General features: G+C 37.6%; 1 protein-coding gene across 1 annotated transcript in view; it reads right to left on the bottom strand.

The window, feature by feature from the left end:
- The window catches only part of DNAH6 (dynein axonemal heavy chain 6), a 223,832-nt gene that overhangs the window by 51,909 nt on the left and 148,088 nt on the right, over nt 1–23,835 (bottom strand). Inside the window, exons 59-63 of the mRNA XM_044261526.1 lie at nt 22,593–22,772; nt 21,080–21,313; nt 16,200–16,335; nt 12,180–12,349; nt 5,757–5,947 (exon numbers count right to left, since the gene is read on the bottom strand). Of these exons, the coding sequence (XP_044117461.1) occupies nt 5,757–5,947; nt 12,180–12,349; nt 16,200–16,335; nt 21,080–21,313; nt 22,593–22,772 (911 nt within the window). The remainder of the gene's footprint in view (nt 1–5,756; nt 5,948–12,179; nt 12,350–16,199; nt 16,336–21,079; nt 21,314–22,592; nt 22,773–23,835) is intronic.

Genomic DNA, 23,835 nt, shown 5'->3' with positions numbered 1-23,835 from the left:
ACTTAAAGAAAATCTACTTCTGGTGTTTTGGATCTTATCTATTGAATATATGTTTCTATATCATTAATTTCTGCTTTTATATTTTTTCCCTTCTATTAGTTTAATCATTACATTTTAGATTACCCTTTGCCTAATACATGCACTTAAGCCTATAAATTTCCCTGTAATCCTAGCTTCAGATGCATCTCACCAGTTTTGATAAATCTTCACCATTATTCTATTTAGTACATGTTTGAATTTCCATTTCAATATCTTCTTTGTCTGAAAACAATTTCATCTTAGCTTTGTTTAAAAAAATTTTTGACAATGGAGTGCCTGGATGGCTCAGTTGGTTAAGTGTCCAGCTCTTGATCTCAGTCCAGTTCTTGATCTCAGGGTCATGAGATCAACACAGCATGAAGTCTACTTAAAGTACTGTTTTGAGAGGAATAAAATTATATTTTATTTACCAGACAGTCACTGGCTTTCAGTACTTTGAATATACATTTTTGTGCCTTTCATTGTTTCTGCAGAGAAATCCGTTAACAGCTTACTTGCATCTTTGAAGATAATCTGTTTTTGAAGATAATCCACATTAATGTTAATTTATCAATTTCTCCTTATATTAGTTTCTCTAGTTTTTGCTTTATAGATTTCAAGCTTTGTTAGTTGTGTACAATTGGTGTTTTTTTGTTTGTGGGTTTTTCCTATAAAAGTTGCCCTTTAGTCCCATATATATATATATATATATATATATATATATATTTTTTTTTTTTTTTTTTTTTTTTCTCCCATAGTAAATTGTTTTTTCTACAATTTACTATGATGGGTCTTGGTAGAATTGTTTTTTGTTTACTTGTTTGTTTTAAACATTTAATTTTTGATTAATCTCCACACCCAATGTGGGGCTCAAACTCACAGACTTGGGATCAAGAGTCACATGCTCTATCAGCTGAACCAGTCAGGCACCCCCAGTAGAATTGTTTGTGTTTATTATGCTTTTTCATTTGGTAGAGTTTATTTAATTTGTGAATTGGTGTCTTTTGTCAGTTTTGGAAGATTTTTCAACTACTGCTTATTGAAATATTATTCTGTGCTCTTCTCTCCTCTGGGACTCAGATTATATCTTATTAGATCTTGCTTAGTCTCTGCATGCTTTTTACTCATCAATTTCATCTTGGAATTCTTAATTTTGGTTACAGTTTTCAATTCTAGAATTCTGCCTTTAAATAACTTTAGTTCTTTGTCAATTTTCTCAATCTTTCCTTCTTGAACATTTAAAGATTGCTGTTTAAAAATCAATCTCATGTATCCTTTATCGGGATGCTGTACTCTGTTTCTATTGTATATTGTTTCTCTTGACTTGTTTTAAACATACTTTTTGGCCTTCTTGTGTCCCTGGTTATATTTTATTGTGTGCCTACGTTTTTGTGTTCCTCCACACAAGATTCACATCTGCTTCTGGCAAGCAGCTAGAGATACTGGTAATCAGGGGTCACCATAATTTCCTTGTAAGTATATTTCTTACCTGGCCTTACTCCTTTTGATGACTCTCCTTAGAGTGCCAAACCAAAGTAAGGGAGGTGGTTTACCAGTTTCCTCTACTATTCAGTTGGCTCTGGGCTCCAATTTTGTCCCCTTTGTCTCTCTCTCTATTTTTTTTTTAAGATTTTATTTATTTATTTGACAGACAGAGATCACAATTCATTCTCCAAACCTTCAAGCATTTAAAAAAATGTTTTTTAAAATGTTTTGTTTATTTAAAAATATATTTTGCTCAAGGTTTCTAGTTGTTCTTAGTGGGGATATTAGTCTGAGTTCTTAGTCTGACATTTCTGGACCAGAAGTCCTTAAGTATTCATAAATTTACAGCTAAGTGCCTCATTACTATACCTTAATGATTTTTGATATGTAATATTGGTTTTGTTATGTACTTCCACTTACTGGGATAAGTTGTTCAAAAGGGCATTTTTCATTTTTCAGATATTAAAAAAATTAACCTTTGAGATTGATTTTTAGTATTAATTATGTCAGGGATTAAGTTCATCTTATTTTTGAAATATGTCTTAGCACATGGTTAATTCTTATAAATGTTCCATGTGTATTTGAAGAACTTGCATTTGTTCTATGCATTGAGTGTAAAGATCAAAGGTCATTAATTTCACTATTAAATTTATTGTCTGAATATTTTATATTCTTAACAATTCTGCAATCTTTTTATTCTTTATAGTTTCTATTAGAAATGTATTAAAATTGTCCACATTAATGTTAATTTATCAATTTCTCCTTATATTAGTTTCTCTAGTTTTTGCTTTATAGATTTCAAGCTTTGTTAGTTGTGTACAATTGGTGTTTTTTTGTTTGTGGGTTTTTCCTATAAAAGTTGCCCTTTAGTCCCATATATATATATATATATATTTTTTTTTTTTTTTTTCTCCCAACTCTATTTTGTGATATACATTGGAACTGTTAACAGCTTTCTTTTGGTTAGTATTTGCATAGTATTTCTTTACTTTATACTTTCCTATGCTGTTTTTGTATTATTTATGCATTTTCTAAGTGGCATATAGCTAAATGTTACTTTAAAAATCCAACTTGGTCATATTTATCTTTTCACAGGTGAGATATTTATACTTTAGGTATTTGAGTCGATTTCTCTATTCTGGTTTGGCTTTTTGATTTACTATATTTTACATTTGAATTAATTTTTCTTCTTTCCTATCTAACATTGGATTAGAATATTGCACTACATATTCTTTTTTTCCTCTGCCGGCTTGGATGCTGTATTTATTATTCTGGTGTTTTCCCTAAAAATTCCAACATGTCCATTCAAACATAAATTTTCCTAAGGCAAACAGAGTTATTCTGTGCTTCTTTTTTCTTCCTGAATACATCAAGAACTTAACACATATTAACTACCTATTAACATCCCTCCCTCTGATTATCTTGAATTATTTTATGTTTAATACTTTGAAATATTTGAGACATACAAAAGCTACAAAGTTAATATAATGAATATTCATGTACCCACAAACCAGTGTATGAAATAAAACACTGTTTACATGATCTGAACCTGCAGTGTCCTTGTCCACTTCTATCTCATTACCCAACCTTCACTTTCCAAGGTCACTGCTATCCTGGATTTGCTATAAGTTCCCTACCTTCCTTTATACTGTTACTGTAATTTTATGAATTCCTAAATAATATATAACATAATGTTTATATATTTTATCATACTTCTCCAATATTATATGGTTTTTCTACAATTTATTTTTTTGGTTCTGTATTAGTTCATGTACCTATCTGTATTGATATACATAATTCTAGTTTATTCATTTTCATGGCTATAGTGTATTATGTTCAATTTTATAAATATACCACAACTTGTATGATCATTTTTCTAGATGGACATTTTGGATGGATCCACTGTTTTTTGTTATGTTTCTACAAATGTTCTTGAACACAGCACCTTGCACCATGTGACTGAATTTATTCTAGGTTGCAGATTCAGTAATGACTTGTTGAGTTGTAGGGGATGCCATTTTCAACATGGCAAGAGTTAACAGTATGTTAACTCTTCAAATTGATTTTAACCAATTTTTTATTCTTGTAATATGGATGTTTCCATTGCTCCATACCTTTGCCACCATTTTGCCAATTTCTTGGGTATGAAAATGGTATCTCCGTAATGGCTTTAATTTGTGGTATCCTAATTACTTGTAAGGACAGACATCTTTTCATATGCTTATCAGACATTTAGGTTTCTGTAGTTTTCTAATCTGAAAATTCCGGAAACTCTCCTGCTCATATTTTTTGTCTTTGTTTATATTGCACTGTTTTCTTTTTCTGAGATCAAGAGTTGGACATTTAACCAGGTGCTGAGCCGCCCAGTGCTATTTTCTTTTTCTTATTAATTCACAGGAGCTCTTAACAGTTCCCTATACTAATTCTTTGTTAGGATTTCAGAACTATAGGCAAACAAATGACTAGGATCATAAATTTTATGTGTCAACTTGACTGGGTCACACAGTATCCAGATATTTGGCCAAACATTACTCTGGGTGAGCCTGTGAAGGTGTTTCTGGGTGAGATTAGCATTTGAATGGGTAAACTGAATAAAGCAGATTGCCCTCCTCAATGTTAATAGGCCCCATACAATCAATTGAAGACCTGAATAGAACAAAAAGGCTCCTGCCTCTACAAATAAGTGAAACCATATGATAATTGACTCTCTCTGCCTGATTTATTTCACTCAGCATAATCTCTTCCAGTCCTGTCTATGTTGCTACAAAAGTTGGGTATTCATCCTTTCTGATGGAGGCATAATACTCCATAGTGTATATGGACCACAACTTCACTTATTTGTGGAGCATAACAAATAGCATGGAGGACAAGGGGAATTAGAGAGGAAAAGGGAGTTGAGGGAAATTGGAAGGGGAGGTAAAGCATGAGAGACTATGAACTCTGAAAAACAATCTGAGGGGTTTGAAGGGGCAGGGGGTGGGAGGTTGGGGGAACCAGGCGGTGGGTATTGGAGAGGGCATGGATTGCATGGAGCACTGGGTGTGTTGCCAAAAAAAAAAAAAAAAGGCTCCTGCCTGTCTGAATGGTGACATTGGTCTTTTCTGGCATTTGGATTCAGACGGAAACACTGGTTCTTGGGTGTTAAGCCTCCTGGCTTTCACACTAGAACTTATACCATTAGTTCTCCTGGTTTTTAGGCCTTTGCAGTGGAACTATACATTGGCTCTCTTGGATTTATTTCCTCCTTGCTGATTTTGGGACCCCTTAGCCTCCATAATCATGTAAGCAAAAAAAAAAAATATATATATATATATATATATATATATATAATAATTATATGTTATATATGTATACAAAACATAAAAGATTTTTTCTTTCCTTTCCATCTTTCTTTTTTCCTCCTTCCTTCCTTTTTCCTTTCTTCCCTCCCTCCCTCCTTTTCCTCCTTCCTCATTCCTTCTTTCCTCCTCTCCTCTACTCTCCTTTCTTTTCCTAATTGGATCTGTTTCTCTGGAGAAGCCTGACTAGTGCAGACTATGAACTCCAAATGAACAGACAGGACCCAACATCTTATAATCTTACCAGGGAAAAGGCCAGACCAGCCACTCCATGGGGGTGTGTGTGCCTGTCAGGTGTCAAGGCTGGAAATTACCTTGTAGATAAGAGACCTCTACCCTTCCCTGCCACCCGAGGTCTTATGCACTTCCCTACCCATCTGAACACCATTTTGGAGAGGACTGGGAGAAGAAGAAGTCAGGAAGACTGATTTTTTTTTGAGAGAGAAACCAAATCAGCTTACCCTGGATGCATTTAAAGTAAAGTAAATGTGTGAGTTTAAACTGCCCCCTGCCCCTTTTATTCAGCAGGGTAGAGGCTCATGAGAAAGAGGAGGCTGATAATAGAACATAAGGAGCTCTGGAATTTTTTTGCACATTTCATATGGAGTAAATCAGTCCTTTTACAGTTACAGTAAGGTAACGTCTTAAAATATAAAATAAAGTTTTAATCCATATTCCACTAGCTTATTATACATTTTGGATAATCTTCCCTTTATTCAAATAAAGTTTACATCTGCTTTTTATTATTTTTGACCCCATTTTAACAACAGACATAGCTAAATATTAATGTATCTTAATTTATTTAGTAAGAGATACCAAATGTGGGGATCTACACTCCACAGAGGGAAGAAAAAGGGCAAACTTTAACAAAGAGATGTTCATATGAATTATAAAAATGGCACAACATGACCTTACCTTTCTGAATACCCGCTGTCCCGGGCAAACCTCTGGAATGCACCCATAGGATCCGAGCCAGTGCTTAAGATAAATACCAGGGGAGTGTTATATGACATGTCTTGATATAGAGTGGGCAGGTCCACGGGTGGTGTCTCTATAAAGCGTTTTCCAAGATTTTCTATTACAAAGTCTGTAAGAGCAAAAACCACCTGAAAGTTGAAAAGAAAAACATTAAAAAAATAGTATGTTGGATGAGGGTCTTCCATAATTCTATCCTATTTCTCCCCTTCAGCTTCTCTGACAGGGTGCCCTGTTGTTCTGCACTCATTTTCTCTTGATTAGGTATCTTTCTTCCTACTGGATTTAGGCACCATGTAATTGCTAAAGGTCATGGTTCTCATGACCTTACGGAGCAAGCTGACTATTTGATGAGAGGAAAGTCTCTTGTCATTCCATCCATCTCCAGACCTGCTGTTGCCCCATCCTTGCCTTCTTTGGTCCCATCCTTCTCTCATTCTCATGGACTTTACTTTCAGTCCTTCCACTGTCTCTTTTTGCACTACTCATCTCCAGCCCCCACCCATCTTCTTTTTATCATACAATTAGGCTCTACTGTCTCCTATTCTTAAAACCAAAACAAAAGCCTTTCCTTGATTGCTGCTCCCCTCCCAGGTATTTCCTTTCTTTTTTCTTTTCCCTTCATAAGCCAGCTTCTCAGAATTGACACCATATATTGTCTCCCCATCTTTTCCTCCATCTTCCTCTCTCATTTTACTCATCAGCCTCTTCTGACTTTTCTTGGGATCCAGCCTCAGCCTTGATGATCATATCCCCGCCTGGCCACTTCCTACACCGATGTGTTTCCTTCACGGATCCTATCCTAGCCTGCTCACCCTATTCCTACTCTTGCAGACCCTCTCTAGCCCACATGGAGCCTTTGTGTGAGATGGGAAAAGGTGTCCCTTCTTTTATATACTTGTCCCAGAAAGCTGTCATGATAAATATACAAACCAAACCTACGGTATCTACAATGCAAATGGCTCCCTTAAGTCTTGTGCAGTGCACATTCGGCACAACTGTAAGCAGCACTCCTGTTTTAATGTTCTCCCTCCATTAGAATTGACATCACCTCATCAAAAAATTTTTTGCATGTTTTCTGTTGCCATTGTTGCTGGGAGAGTGTACATCTCAACCTGGTTCAGGGCCATGGCTTTGGACTGTACTCTCCTGTGGCCAGTCTGGGAAAAGATGTATACATGCCTGCCCACTTAAGTGAGGATATAGTGTGGTACTAACTATAAAGGTGGCCTGGGCCAAAGGGCCAGCCCTGCAACAGGGCCAAGAGGGTTGGAGCTTAGTTTTAGCTATGTCATTGTGTGACTAAATGTAATTTCAACAGCAGTTTCTCATTATTATTTTGAAAAATATTTGTGATAGTATGATCTATTTATTTGCTTTTTACTTTGACAAAAAGTGCTTAGAGTTTATAGTAAATAACAATGTACAAAGCACCAGTAATTTATTTCTTGGGGCTGTTATGTACATATAAAAGCAGTAACGCACTCATGAAATGTTTTTGAACTTAAAAAGTTGGAGAAATACTTCTTCCCACAGCTATGGTCGAGGGAGTTAGGCATTTCTTGAAGGCCACCTCTGAAAATCCCATGTCTGGCTGCAGGATCAGAGACTTTCTAGTCTCTTCTCTCTTTATCACCAAGTCCTTTGCCAGGGGCTCCTCTCATTTTCTTTCTAAATTGAGTTTCCCAATTCTGACCTATGTGACCCCACTATGTCTTGCTTAGAACGTTTTTGTGGTCTGTTGATTAATCCTTAACAGGCTCTGGCTGAGGCCTCCAGAGCATTTTTTAAGTTCCTCTTCCCTATCAGAATCCATAGGGAATTTAAAATTCAGGTGAATACTGTTTTGAAGGTACTGATGGGCCGATAGCATACAAATTCACTCTTGAGAGACTCTGTGTTTGAGAATCCTCTGTCTGTTGCTTTCATTGTGACAAGAAGGTAAGCTTTAAACATTTGGGAATGATGATCCCTTGTTCATCCTTCCTGAGTGGCCAAACCTCATTTAAGTTATAGTATATTAGATCATGGGTAAAGACCTGGGGTGGTTGCCACATTGTGTGTTATATTAGAACACAAGTGCTCATACTTCTCATCATACCCAAGTTCTTTTTAAAAAAAAAATGTGGTAAAATAGATATAAAATTTAGCATCTTAACCATTTTAAGCATATAGTTCATAAATGAAATTGCATTCTTATAACAGGTGTTTCTCAAATTGGAAAAGCCATGCAATTGTTGCTCTGAGAAGATTTCATCCTGGGTGACTGTCTACACTGTGGTTTTCGACAGAAAAAAACCTGGCTCTCAAAGAGACTGCCACCTTCCCAAGGTAGAGGAAGCCTGGGCGGAAATACCAGGACTATTAAGGTTAGGGTTCTTGGTAGATTTAGCCTTGGCAATCAACAATGCTGCGTGTGATGTGTCTTGATGTCCTCGTTCATCTGCTTTGAGAATGATCGTTTCTCTTTATATATGTTTAATCACATTAAAGGAGGGGTTCACAAAATATGGTTTTCGGATCAGCATCAGCATCGTGTGGGAAGCTATTAGAAATGCAGATTTTTAGCCTGTTGCCCAGACTTGCTGAATCAGAAACTCTGGGACGTGGACCCCAGGTCTCTGTGCTTTACAAAACCCTCTAGATGATTCTGATGCACACCAGTTTGAGAACACTGGTATATAGGACCTTTCTTAGCTTTGGTGTGGTGATGAATTATTGTCTATCAGGAAATCTTTATTCATCTCTGATGTAAATGATAATTTCTTTTTTTCTCTTTCTAGTTCAAATTTCTAATAACCTTGTCCTGAACCATTCTTAGGGCTGATGCCAAAGAAAGAATTGTTGGAATGACAGGCATTCTACTTCCTGTTGCAGTTCTAATGACTCTATCACCTGGTTTACTTAAGTTTTACTTACTTAAAACTTTACTGGTTTTCATTTTAATTTAATTTTAATTTTAAGTTTTTTTTAAGTAGACTCCAGGACCAGCATGGAGTCCAATGTAGGGCTTGAACTCACAACCCATAGATCAAGACCGGAGCTGAAATGAAGAGTCAGATGCTCAACCAACTGAGCCACCCAGGCACTTCTACTTAAGAGTTTTTTGAAATGAAGTTTCATCGGTAGATCTAAACATGCTATTTCTGAAGGAGGCTGAATTTTATGCAAGCTTGAGTATTTCACACAAGCCACTGTGCTGGAACATCCTTTTTCTCCCAAAGGAGCAATTGACTCTGCTATTTAGAAACACTGGATACCCAATGGGCTCTGTAGAACAGACCTGGGAACAACAGTCTCTAATTGCACAGATCTTATATCTGGTTTTGTCCTTGTTCTAAGGCTTTCTCAGATTTTCTTTTTCTCTGGGCAGGGGAATCCAGATCTTTAGAACTTGGATTCTTTTCTCTGGAACCCCAATTTCTTTAGCAAGTCATTCTCTGGAATCAGTACCATGGTAAGGGTTGTTCCCAAATGCCTTGATCAGTGTATCTGTTTGAGAGTAGGTGTAGCTGGGATAACATTGTCATGCTTGGCTCTTTTCTTCAGGGTGACTTTGTTGGTGGTCCTGACTGATTCTGGTCCTTTGTCCTCTTGGGAGTCCATATCTAGCTCTTCATTTCTGAAATCCAATCCAAATTCCAGACTCCTCCATGTTGATTTATAAAGCAAGTTTTATTTGATAGTATAACACAAGGAAGGTCTTTGGTTGAATGTATTAATAAGAATTTTCAGTTAATCCTCTGTGAAATTAGTATGACTGTATCTGTCATTTACAGATTTGATCTGTATTTACAGATCCTCTGTGAAGTTAGTATGACTGTATCTGTCATTTACAGATTTTGTGAGAGCCGTGGTGTTCAAGAATAATTTTTTAAAATATTCTTTTTTTTAAAAAAAGATTTATTTATTTATTTATTTGACAGAGAGAAATCAGAAGTAGATGGAGAGGCAGGCAGAGAGAGAGAGAGGGAAGCAGGCTCCCTGCTGAGCAGAGAGCCCGATGCGGGACTCAATCCCAAGACCCTGAGATCATGACCTGAGCCGAAGGCAGCGGCTTAACCCCCTGAGCCACCCAGGCGCCCCGAATGTAATTTTTTTATTATGAAAATTTCAGGTACATATAAAGTCAGAGATTAATGAATTTGATGTTTTATCCATTTTTAATATTTGCTAAGAAAAGGCCAATCTTGTTTCATTGATATACCCACCTACTCCCCCACTCCTTAGGATTTTTTTGAAGCAAATCTCATGTGTCATATTATCTCATCCATAACGTATGTCCCTATAGTATAAGGACTCTTTAGAAAACATATAACCATGGTACCATAATGACATCTAAATAATTAACAATAATTCCTTAACATCTCTAAATATCTAGTCAGTGTTTACCTTCTCCTAATGAAATTATAAATGCCTGTGTGTGTTTAAATATAGTATATTTAAATCAGGATCTAAATAAAACTTATATGTAGAGATCAGTTGGTTTGTCTAAGTCTCTTTGGATCTATTAAGTTTCATCCTTCATCTCCTTTTCCCCCTTGCAAAAACAAACAAACAGACAGACAAAATGTGTTGTTGTTGAAGAAGCCAGACTGCATGTCTGGCAAATTTTCTTAGAGTCTAGAATTCCTTAGCCTCACTGTCTTAATCTTTATAACTCCTCCTTCTTTGGGGCTCTTGTTACTTAAGCGTCCTTTCATCTTTTGTCAGCATCTAGTCTGGTAGCCACTGTCCCATAGTCACTGAAGATTTTCCACCTGGGTCATAGACTTACTCTCTATTACATATCTATTCCAGTGATTTCTCAGCTGTGTCCCAGGCACTGTCTTACCACCATCTCGTTGGGGGTCACGTGGCCATCCAACTTCCTAACCTCACAGTTTCTTGTCCTCTAACTCCAGTACGTGCCATTTCTTCTCTTCCTCAGTCACCCACACCCATGGCCACCCTCCGGATATTGTCATCACTCGGAACTATGCATTAGAAACTAACTCAATGTTGGTTACAACTCTCCTGTTCTTCTAGCTCCACCTCTAGTCCAGCTACATCTTCTCCCAAAGAAACTTCAAGGTTTTTCCTTTTCTCCCAGTCTAGAAGCCCTTTCTTTCTAGTACTACTTTAGACAACAGTCTCAGTTGCATCCCTGTCTCCTCTATTCTTCTACTGCAATCAACTGTGGCTCAGGCCAACCCCACAACTTATGTGTTCCTACAGGGAAGGCAGAAAATCCTTCAACAGAGCATCAGTATCTCCCAATTATGCTTACTCTTTCTTCAGTTAGTTTTCTCCTTCTCATTTCTCATAGGAACAACCATAGTTTTTCTCCAGTGCCTCCTGAAACTCCTCACTAGAATTATCATCAGAGACACCAGGAATTATATATAAAAACTGGAACTGTCTGCAATGCTTCATTCTATTGATAACTTAGGCTGTACTGAAACTTTATACCTCCTAGGTTTCCATGTCACTTTTTTCTCCTAGTGTTCTTTGTGCCCTCATGACTATTCCTTTTCATCCTTTCTTTCTGCCTTTTAAAAGTTGGTGCTCCTCAGGGTTTCATCCTTTGTTCACCTGTCCTCTTATTTTATTATGCATTCTTCCTATGTGTCTAAAAACTCACATGGTTTTAATTCCCAGCTCAATGCTGATGACTCCCCAAGTCTCTATTTCTAGCCTATATTTCTCTCTAGAGTTTCCTACCTACATATTAATTGGTCTCTAAACTGCTATCTACTCTCATAACTGGCAGACTCAGTAACATCTTTCTGTGACATGCTTCTCCTTTCACACTTGCTTAGTTGTTGATACAGCTATCCCCTATGACACCCAAGCAGATATTGAGAGCCATACCAATTGTTGAATCTCCACATTCCTCTCCATCACTTCAACCTACCTTCTCTATCCTAATTCAGGGTGCCATAATTTTTTGCAGAGATCAGTCCAACAATCTTCAAACTGGCCTTGGTGACTATGGTTTTGTTCTCTTCAAATGCCTTCTTTCCAAAGGCATTGTTGTTGCGAAGATCTGAAAGGCCCATCAATTCCCTGCTAATGCCCCCACCTGCAACCCCCGCATCAGACCACTGTCCTCTCTGGAGAGCACAAATCCTTAACAGCGCATGCTAGGAAAGGATAACCAGGTTCCTGGCTGGTTCTCTAGCCTTTTCTTTCTTCATTTTCTATATAAAACACTATGTTCTATTAATAACACAGAGTCTCTATTTCTTAGAACCTTCTCCCAAACTTGACCATTGTTACTCTCTAAACAAATAAATCTAATCAGTTATGAATCATAACTGGCTGATGAACATTAGCAGAAATAAGTATAACATAGGCCTTTAATTAAAAAAAAGATCCTACCTTCTCTTCTTTACAACATTTGATGAGAATTAGCTTTTGGAAAGAACTTAATACTGGATGCCAAGAATTATGGCTTTTGATCTCTTTTTCTTGTGTCATGAGTTCCTCTTCCGCCTTCATTTTAGAATAGCCTTCCCATTCAGCTGGGTTAATGTAAGTCTCAAAAGATCCTGGAAACACAATTTTAAAAAGATACTTTAATTAGAATTGGTTTGACTTAGAAATTAAATAAGTATATTTGCTAATTTAAAAATCTCTACATTTACTATCTAAATCTAAATACATTTACTATCTAAATCTCTACATTTATTATGTACTATTTAATAATGTAAATATGTTAATCCTCCCTACTCAACCTAATTAAAAATAATTTAAAATTGGGTCAGAAAACAAACTCAACAGCAAATCACTTACAAAAACCAAAGCTAAAACAAAAAACCACAATAAACAAAGAGGTTAAAAATAAAAGGATGCATAGAGACACACTAATCAAATGTGAGCAAAAAGAAAATTGAAGTGATAAGAGTAACCGTGAATAAATTAGAATTCAAGACAAATGTAATTAAATGGGATGAAATAGGTTAAGTTAATTAAAATACAAACCCCATGATAAAAACAATAAAACAAACCTATATGTGTCAGATAATAGTGAAAGAATACATCAAGCAATCACTGCTGGAGGTAGTGGAAAAATACAAAACATAGTAGTGGTCAGAAATAATACACATTTATCAGCCTATGACAGATGAAGCAAACTGAAAGCTCTGGCAGATATAATTTGTACAATATAAATAACATATGAATAAATGGACATATATACAACTTTATGTCCCAGTAAATAGAATATGTTGCTCCCTCTCCTCCATGGATTACTTATAAGAAATGGGCCTCACATGCGGGTTAAGATCCCAATGAGGCTTAAATTTCAAGCTAGAAAACCACTTTCTCCAGCTGGTCCCTACTGGGGTTCTCCTCTGAGGGTCTAATAATGGCAACTAAAGAGGAAGTGTCAGCTAGAAACGTAGTGACAGTTGAGCCTATGGCCCTGGAGGAGTGTGCACTTCTGTGAGACTTCTAGTTTCTATATGGAATACAGACAGTTACATGGTACAAGACCACAGGGCACAGCACATGATCACTGTGGTGGTATTCTGAGGACCAGAGAGTAGAACCATCTCTTCTAAAAAGACTTCTTTTTCTGGAGGTTCTCATTATTTATTGTATAATCTCTAGGATTCTGGCTAATGAGAGAGGATAAGAGAATATATTTTAAATAACCCAATAGGACATGAAGCACTTAGAAACCATCAAAGACAAAAGATTAAGGTAATTAGGAAGCTTTTGAAGGCAGGAATGACATTGGAATTAATTATTAAAGGTCATCTAAGGTCACCTGCAAAGATCTAGAGCTCACTTTTAGAACATAAGCCATCCTACCACACATGTACAAACCTTCACAACTGTGCAGGATTTCCAGAATAAACCCTGAAATTTAACAAATGAAAGCAGGAAAATTGTTATGAATAGCTGAAATTTTAGTCCCACCTGACAGGGACAACACCTGGTGCCTTTTGTCTAGATATTATGAGTTGTTTCCAGAATTACTTTGCCTTCTGGCCTCGATCCTGCCCCTCTATCCCTTCTTTCTTTGCCTTTGTGTTTCGGAGGCTCCAGTTAGCTCTTTCTGCTTTGGTTCTGTCCCTAACTGGTTATCTCTAAGTTTCTCCTATTAAGTGGTTTTCTTTTTGTCTTCTACCTTTATCTCTAACTGCCTTGTTTGACCAGTCCACAACACAGAAACATCATTTTTATTTGATGTATTTATTGAAAACCATTTCATTTTTTCTAGTTTTTATTTAGAAGTCAAACAAGTATATTTTGATCCTAGAAATTCTGGTCCATGTAGACTTTAAATCACCACACTTACTGGTTGAATAAATATTCATGTTACAAGTATCATATGTGATACTTGTGATCAAGTAATCATATTGATCAAGTGATCAAGTGATCAAATGATCAAGTGATCATATTACAAGTAAAAGACTAGAACTAGAACACAGAACTTCAAATAAGTATGGGGTAAATAAAAGAATGGGGAAGCCACCTGAAGGCTAGAAAGAAGAAAAAAAAATTAAAGCAAAGACAAAGGCTGCCAAGAAAAAAAATCTCCACAAAATAAGATGATAGAAGTAAGTCCATATAGATCGGGGCTTCTCAGTCTCACTACGATGGGCATTTGGGGCCAAGTGCTTATCTGTTCTGGAGGATTGTTCTAGCGTTGCAGGATGTTTAGCCACATCCTTGGTTTCTACCTCTGAGATGCCAGGACTACCCCCCAGACCATAATGTCCAGACACTGCCAAATGTCCCCTGGGAGACAAAAACCTTTTCCAGTTGAGAGCCCCTGAAGTGGATCAATAACTCTAATAAATACTGAATTAAAACTTTCCTGTTAAAAAAAGAGTCTCTAAAGAGAGACTCTTGCACTGTTCAAAACAACAAAATTCCACTAAAGATATACCAAAAACATGCTAATCACACAAAAGAGTTAAAAAAATAAAGAGTATGGAAATACATAGAGGGGGAAAACTAACCAAGAGACTTGTGCTATAATTACATTAATATTAGAAAATATATTTTAAGGCAAAAAAACTCTTTAAAGAGGAATATTATTTAGTTATTTAAAAAATATTTATTTGAATGGGGTAGAGGCAGAGGGAGAAAGAGAGAAAATCTTCAAACAGACCCCACACTAAGCTTGGACCCCAACATGGGGTGTGATCTCATGAATGATGACAGAGTTGAACGCTTAACCCACTGAGCCACCCAGGTGTACCTGGAGGAATATTATTTAATAAAAAAAGAATAATTTACTGGAAGATAATAATCCTAAGCCTATTTATATTGAATAGCATAGTTTCACAGGATATGATAGGGAGAATTTTGGAATTTCAAAGAGAATTTGGCAATCATAGTTGTATACCTTGATACCTCTCTTAGAAACTGACAGATCAAGTATAATAAACATTAATAAAATAAATACCACAATAAGTTTGAACTAAAGGTCACATATGGGCTCTTCTTTTTAAGAAAACACACATGGAACATTTTATGAAGTCTGAAATCTAAATAAATTACAAAGAGAGATGCCTGGGTAGCTCAGTGGGTTAAGCATCTGCCTTCAGCTCAGGTCATGATCTCAGGGTCCTGGGATCAAGTCCTGCATCAGACTTCCTGCTCAGCAGGGAGCCTGCTTCTCCCTCTGCCTATCAGTCCCCCTGTTTGTGCTTGCATACAAGTTCTCTCTCTCTGACAAATAAATAAAACCTTAAAAAAATTACAAAGAATCCATTTCATGAAACCCATGAGTATAACTTCCATAACATAATTAAATTATAAACAATAAAAACAGAGTTCCCCCAAATCCTAAATGTTTTCAAACTATAAGTGTACTTTTAGAACTGATAGGGCTACATATTAAAACTTTGGGGTAAAATTAACATTGAATGTTATAATTCAGAGCACTACCTCTGAGGAAGAGGAGAAGGGTCCTGTGGTGGAGAGGATTCTGGGAGGCTGGTACTATTCTAGTTTCTGATTTGGGTGGTGGCTCATAAACTGAGATCAAGTTGGACGCTTAACCAGCTGAGCCACACAGATGCCCCAAGTTGTACCATTTTGATTTGTGCACTTTTCCATATGTATGTAATCCTTCAGTGAAAAGTTAAAAAACAAAACAACAACCAGAAAACCTATAGGATGCTGCTAAGGTAATTCTTTGAAGTAAGTATATCCCCTTAAAATGAAGATAACAGTAAATATACAATCTTGGAAATTCATGGGCTAAGCATTCAACTCAAGCATTCAACTGGGAAAGCAAGTAGTTCACATTTTCTTAATAATGAAGAAATTTCCTAGTGAAAAATATTGATATAGAAGAAGAGGTTAAGGGAGACATCAAAGTTAGGATTTACGAGCTTGTTTACAACTCCCCACAGCAGATCCTTTTTGACATATTACCTATTTGTATAGAAATAGGATGTAACAGTATATATTGTGTGAGTCCCTCAAAAACTCCAAACAATTCTTCTAAGTCACAGCATGCAAACCACATGGCAGGATGCAGCCAGGGAACGTCAGGCTTGGGTGGGCGTTCCTATTAGAAGACAGAAAGAAAATGAGGAATAATTCACAAAGACAGCCACAAAATAGGTTTTCTCCTTGTCTCAGTGAAAAAGCAAGCTCCAACAGCATGTTAAAAATAACTATTTGCCTAGGACAAGGAACTAGATAGGGTGAGACGGAAAGGATGTTGAACCAGTTCTACCTGTAGGCCTTTGCTCAGAAGTACAGCTGGTGAAGGCTTTCCAGGGTGACATTTGCAGAAAGCAGTTCATCTGGTGAAGGGTTAACATTAAATGTGTGAAGCTGACTTCTAGCCTGTGCCCCAACTCATCACTCCAGTCTCTTCCCACCCTCCAGACAGTCTTCTGTGTTTTTTTCCCATGAAGACTAGCTTCATGGCACTATTCCATGGAGCACTTACATGTAGGTGAACAGTTTTAAAAGAAAGAGAAACAGCTGGGATCACAGGCTGAAACGAATCCCTTGAAAATTTCCTGAATATTTGGCCGAGGTTCTATACTACATTTTTAAGTAGATTTATTGAGATACAATTCACATACCATGTAGTTCATCCATTTAAAGCATACATCCAATGTCTTTTAGTAAATTCATAGACTGGTACAACCATCAATACAGTGAGTTTTAGAACATTTCCTCTCCTCAAAAAACCCCCCAGATATTCTTTAGCTACTATCCTCCTATCTTCCCATGCCCCGAGCCTAAACAACTACTAAACTGCTTTCTGTCTCTACAGATGTGTCTGTTCTGGAAACATCATATAGATCAAATTTCATAATACGTAGTTTTTTGTGACTGCCTGTTTTTTCTTGGTTTAATGTTTTGAAGGTTTACTCACGTTGTGATACGTATCAGTACTTCATTCCTCTTTATGGTTGAATAATATTCTGTTGTGATGAGCAGACAACATTTTGTTTATTCACCCATCAGTTGATGGACATTGGGGTTGTTTCCACCTTGGTTACTATGAATAATGCTGCTAGGATATTAATGTCCAAATTTTTTGTATGGACATGTTTTCACTCTCGTATTAGGGGTATTACTTTCTAATTGGTCACCTCTGGTGGCTCCCTCCCCCTTTTGTTTATCTTCCGATATCAGTCCAATGTTCCCACTCCACTTTACCTGCCCACACGTCTTCTGCCCCTGTAGAGATCCAGACGTGTATAATTCTGATCTCAGGCTGATTTCATGAGTGATCAGAGTTATTTGGTAGGTAATCAGCTCACTTTAGGGTACAGGTTGAAACGGCGCCTCCTCCTACTTCCTCGCCATCTTGTCTCCTTTTTGTGGACATGTTTTCATTTCTCTCTGATACACACCCAGGAGTTGAATTGCTGGGTGATATAGAAATTCTGTATTTTGCTTGAGGAGCTGCCAGACCATTTTCCAAAGTAGCTGCAGCATTGTTTGCTCTAGTCAGCAGTTTATGACGGGACTGATTTCTCCACATCCTCACCGACACTGGTTATTATCTTTTTGATTCTAGCCATTCTAGTAGGGATGAATGCTATCTCCTTAAGGTTTTATTTGCATTTCCCTGATGAATAATGATGTTGAACATCTTTTCATGTGCTTATGTATATCTTCTTTGGAGAAATATTTATACAGGAGCTTTGTTTATTTTTAAATTGGGTCATTTGTCTTTTTATTGTGGAGTTATAAGGGTTCTTTATATATTCCTGATACAAATCCTTTCTCAGATATGATTTGCAAATATTTTCTCCCATTCTGTGCATTGTCTTTTCATTTTCTTAAGTTTTCTTTAAAACAAAAGCATGCTTATTTTTTATAAAATCCAATTTATCTATTTTTTTTTCTTTTGTTGCTCATGCTTTTGGTATCATATCTAAGGATCCATTGTGAAACATGCAATCATGAACACTTCTTCCCATGTGCTCTAACAAGAGCTTTAGCTCTTATATTTAGGCTTTTGATACATTTTAAGTTATATACGGTGTGATATAAGGATCTAGTGTTACTGTTTTGCATGTGGCCCAGCTGGCCCACACCATTTGTTAAAAAGACTACTGTTCCCAATGAATTGTTTTGGCAATCTTATAAAAAATTGGTTGACTATAGACACATGCTTTTATTTCTAGACTTTCATATTTGATTTCATTTATCCATTTGTCTTTGTGCTAGTATCATATGGTCTTGATTATTGCTGCTTTGTAGTGAGTTTTGGGATCTGGATCCTTTGCTATTTCATATGAACTTTAAACTCACTGATTTCTACAAAGAAGTCAGCTGGGATTCTGATGGGGATTTCACTGAGTCTGTAGACCACTTTGGGCAGTATTGCCATCCTAACAGTACTAAGCCTCTAATCCATGTTTGTGGGATTTCCCCCCCCACTTATTTAGGTCCTCAAATATCTTTCAACATGTTTTGTAGTTTTCAGAGTATGAGTTTGAGCTTCTTTTGTTAAATTTCTTTCTATGTATTTCATTCTTTCTACTGCCATTGTAAATGGATTTTTTCTTAATTGCATTTTAATATTGTCCCTTGCAAGCATCTGTGAGAAATACAAATTAATTTTGTATAATGATCTTGTATACTGCAAACTTGCTGAACTCATTTACTAATTCTAATACTTCAATTATTTTTTAGTAGGTCCCTTAGTATTTTCTATATACAAAATCTTCTCTGCAAATAGAGATACTTCTTCCTGTCTCATCTGGATGTTTTTTATTTCATTTTCTTGCCTAATTGAGCTAGCAAGGATCTCCAGTGCAACGCTGAAAAGAAATGGTTAGAAGAGACATGCTAGTCTTGTTTCTGATCCTACAGAGAATGCACCCAGGCTTTCACCACTAAGTATGTTGTTACTGTGGATTTGTGTCCGTACCCTTTATCTAGGTGAGGGAGTTCTCTTCTATTTATAGTTTGTTGAGTGTCTTTATGATGAAAAGGTGTCAGGTTTTGTCAAATGTTTTTTCTGTGTCTACTACGATGATCATGCAGTTTGCTTTTCTATTCTGTTGATTCTGTTGCTATGTAGCATTAGGGTAAAAATGGAAAATACCGGTATTAAGATATTAGTAACTAAATAAAGTAACTAGATAAAAAGATATCTTCCAAACATATTTATTAAAAAAATTAGCCAAGAATCATTCCAATTTCCTTGTGATAAAAGAAAAGAAGGTTTAATAAAAAATTTGAGAAGTATCTTAAGATGATTTCTAAGTTTTTTGTTTGATGGCATTTAAAACATATTTTACATTTCTTTTCAAAATATGTGGCTCATGAGAAGTAGCAGGTAGTACTGGAATGCTCATGGGCTTTGGAAGCTCAGGTTTGAATCAGTTTCTGTCATGCGTTAGTTATCTGATTCTGGAAAGTTCTTTAACATCTTCAAGCATCTGCTTGAGAAAACTGTAAATAAGGCTGTTAACAGAATGCTGTGAGAAGGATGATAAAGCACTGGGAAGAGCCTGGCTGAGTGACCCACTAATAGTCAGCAACAGAGTGAAGTGGGTAGGAGGCAGGCTCTACAGACTGACTTGAGGGTTCCAGCACTGGCTCCAAACCCTATTAAGTATGTGAACATGAAAAGTTATTTAATCTCTGTGCCTAATTGTCTATCTGCAGGCTAGAGATAAAATTAGAAACTCACATAAGAAGAATACTGAGAGAGATAAATGAGCTGTTAAACTCTATTAAACACATAGCAAGGGGCACCTGGGTGGCTCAGTGGGTTAAAACCTCATTCTTCTACTCAGGTCATGATCCCAGGGTCTTGGGATTGAGCCCCGCATAGGCGCTCTACTCAGTGGGGAGCCTGCTTCGTCCTCTCTCTCCTTCTGCCTACTTGTGATCTGTCCATCAAATAGATAAATAAAAAAAATTTTTTTAGATAAATAAAAATTTAAAAAAAAATTAAAACACATAGCAAGCTCTTTGAAGTGTGAATTGGGATTATGAAGTTAAGATTGCTTTAAGCAAGGATTAATAGAATATGCACGTGTGCGAGATGGGTGGGGATTGGGAAGGAAGGATGTCTGGTGGAGAGGTCCTGTCTGGGCTTGTCCTGGGAACATAGGGCACTGAGAGTTAAATAAAAAAGGCATGAAGTCCAACCTCTCAGTGATATGCAGGGCTCAAATAGTGGCGTCTGCAGAGACCGAAGACGGGGCTCAAGATGGGCATCTAGAGTGGGGCTAAGCTGGAACTGTAGGTAAGAGCTGGGGGGGCTGTTGCTCACTTCTGTGGGCTACCCAATTTGTGGTGTGTGGGTGAGGTAGACTAGTTTAAGCGGCTGGGGCAAGTTCGACAAAAGGATGAACACAAAGAAGGAAACTGCAGGAGAGCTCCTATTACAGTATTCGTGAAGGCGGCAGTTCAGTCATATTAGTTCCTGTGCTTTATAATGAAAGATGTGTCCAGGCAAGAGGGAGTCATGATCTCCCAAACAGTATTGCCAAGTCTGTGAATTACAACATTGATTGAATTTTAACTCTTCATGTTTGTAAGATGGCCAGCTTTTCAAAACATGCTCACATCTATTAGCCCATTGGTTACTCCCGACATCCCTTTTGTATAGATGAGGACAGCGCTGCCTAAAGAGGCTACATTTACTAACCTTGCCCAGCTACTGGAGATAGAGCTAAGTGACAGCCTGGCCCCGGGGCCCCAGAGCCTGTCCCGCTGGGCCACATGGCCAAAAGTATCACCTTCAGCCACTGCAGACCACTGGTAGGTGCTTGTAGGCCCTATCTAGAATAACTTTTACAATCCAAACATGAGATAGGTACCTTTTCTAATCCTGCAGAACCCCGGAGAAAGAAATTCCATTCAGTATCAGTTAAGTTTTCTTGCTGACGCATGATCTCAACACAGAGCATAAAGCTATAGATGAGCTTATGTTGTTCAAAAAGTCCTCTTGAAACATTGACATAAGCAGTTAGAAGAGTTTGTTCCAGCAGTATTTCCAAGCGCTGCTGCAGATCATCTGTCTTTAGAGAAGTTTCAATTGTTGTATTGAACAACTGTGGGAAAGAAAGCACTATCAATGTCTCTGACTTAATTCAATTTCTATGGAGGAAAAAAAAAAATCACTGCTCCTCACTCCTTCGCTTCTGGGCCCCGTAGTCAGTGGGTAAATAGCAGCACAGGAGAGGACTACTGTACTATGAAAATGTCTAGAATTCATCCCCAGATTGATAAGTGATATTTATTTTCTGCATTCCCTTTCCTCTCCCCATTTTTCAGAAATGAACCACTGCTGAACTCTTGACAGTATTCAGAAAGTATCATCTTGATGTGAGGCGGAACACGGGAAAATAGAGGTGAGCTGGCACCACCGGTTTTTTCATATCCTTAACTTGGATTTGATAATCATTTTGGGGTGAGAGACATAAGGGCAAGGTAAGGTCATATGCTTTTCTTTGCTCTCCCCCAAGATCATTGTTAGGTTGTGGGACCAATGTGTTAGAATTTTCTCCACAATTTAAGGGAAAGCCCTTGTTAATTCTCCCCAAAGTTGGGTTGACAAAGGGAAATGGAGGTGTTTTTTAACACCTCAATCCTCTTTTCAATCCTCTTTTGTTTTTTAACACACTTAGAAGAAAAGAGGATTGAGCTTTCTTTAACAATCTAAAAGAAGCAAAGAAGTTCAAAATCCCGTGAAGATGTGATGCTTAGTGCCAAAATAAAGCATGGCGAACCTTGACACCACTGGTAGCTGAGAGAAACCTCGTGGTGAACAGAACGCGCTACTGGGGGTGCTCGGAAGTGGGAAGGAACCAAGGACAGGAGAGCAGGGCATGTACGATTTGTCTAAAAATAGTTGGGGAGGTGTGGTGAGGGGTTGGGATAGCCTATTGTATAGAAAGTTCTGGGGGATAAAAAATGCAGAAACCAATTTGCTTAAGGTCAATGCTGTCAGAGACTTGAGATACAGCACAGAAAAATCTAACGGTGGAAAGGAAGTTGGGTTATGGTAGAGATGGTATAGACAAACAGCATGGAACTGTGACTCTTAAAAGGAAAAAAGAAAGGCAGGCAAGAAGGAAAACCAACAAGCTAGTTAGCCGAGGAAGCCAAAAGAAAATCTTTCTTTTCTTCCTCTGTAGTTTTCTGTGCATACTGGACACCTGAGTGTTGAGAACACATGGCAGATGGAGGTGCTCTTGGACGGGTAATTCCGAACTCCTAGGGGGTCTTACTTGATAACTAGACTCACGAACTGTCTGAGGCAAAAGTAACTCAATGGGGTTTAAAGGGAAGCCAAAGAAATAAAGTTCACTGACAAAACAACACACTTACCTGTTTAAAGTATTTTAACGAATACTGGTACATAGGATCTATTTCTGAGAGGCTCGCAATAACAAAGTACATGACGGAGCCTTGAGTGGCTACTGGGCGGTACTTCTCACGAGCGACATTGATCATCATCTCAGTGGACTCGGCTTCCTTTAGTCTGACTTTAATGGCACCAGAAGTGATCTGAATAAAGATATGAAAACAAGTTCTTAAGGATCCGTTTAGAAAGAAGAAAAATGGTAGGAGTTTTGGAGTATATCCAGTTAGGTCTAGGAAAGAAATGAGGATACAGTGAATTAGTGATTATCATAATGAGGAGGTCCCCAGATAGAACAACTGAATCTCAGGACTCCATGACCTTCTGTCTGAGAGACACCTCTTTCCTTCCAGAACTTGGAACAGGCAGACAGGAACAGGTGACACAAAAAGCCCTGACAAGCAGGAACAGCACTTCCCTGAGACTTGACTCTGAGTGACTTCTGGAAGGGAAGCACTAACACAGCACTCCCAGTTGCTCCCTGATGTGCCCATGAGCAGTGCTCACATGATACAGGGTTCGCATAATGGAAGAAGGTATGAAGCGAGAAGGGGCATCTGCAAAACTGCCCCAAAGAGGAGGGTGGAGAGAGGGTGCAGGAAGTGGTATCACATTCTACTCTGGAGTAATAAGGAAGACTAAGATGCTCTTTCTTTCCCTAGTGTTCCCAGGTGTAGACAAAGGGCAACCTGGGGATAGGTTTGTTTGTGAAGGGTTGTTGTTGTTGGAGATAGTTGCAAGGTCTTTGCTGTTCTTTTGGTTTTCTGTTTTCGGTTAGTGGTTCTGGGGAGCCTTTTGCCCAATGGGCTAAGGTTCCCTTCTCTGGCTCCCTTGTCTCTCTATATTGCTGCCCATCTAACCTCTTCTCCCAACCCCCATTTCTTTCAGCTGGATATTCCTGGGTTGGGAATTTGTTTCTAGAAAGTCAAAGGGTCTAGGGCAGTGGCCATGAAAAACCACTGTGGGAACTGCTGTTCGGTATTGGCTCTATTGAAAGGAGAGCTCAAAGGGGGTCTGAACAAGCTTTCTGTCTAGACCCCACTGGCCAATAGAAACATAATGTGAGCCACATATATAATTCTATCTTTTCTCAGTTTATTGAAAGTAAAGGAAACAAATGAAATTAATTTCAACAATAATTTTATTCAGCCCAATAGAATCCAATATATGTTTTTTATATTAGCAGGTAATCCATTTAAAAATTACTGG

Source organism: Neovison vison, chromosome 8 (genome assembly GCF_020171115.1).
Source record: "Neovison vison isolate M4711 chromosome 8, ASM_NN_V1, whole genome shotgun sequence".
In the NCBI taxonomy this organism is placed as follows: domain Eukaryota; kingdom Metazoa; phylum Chordata; class Mammalia; order Carnivora; family Mustelidae; genus Neogale; species Neogale vison.
The sequence above is the reverse complement of the archived record's forward strand: the minus strand, read 5'-3'. Positions and strand labels throughout refer to the sequence as shown.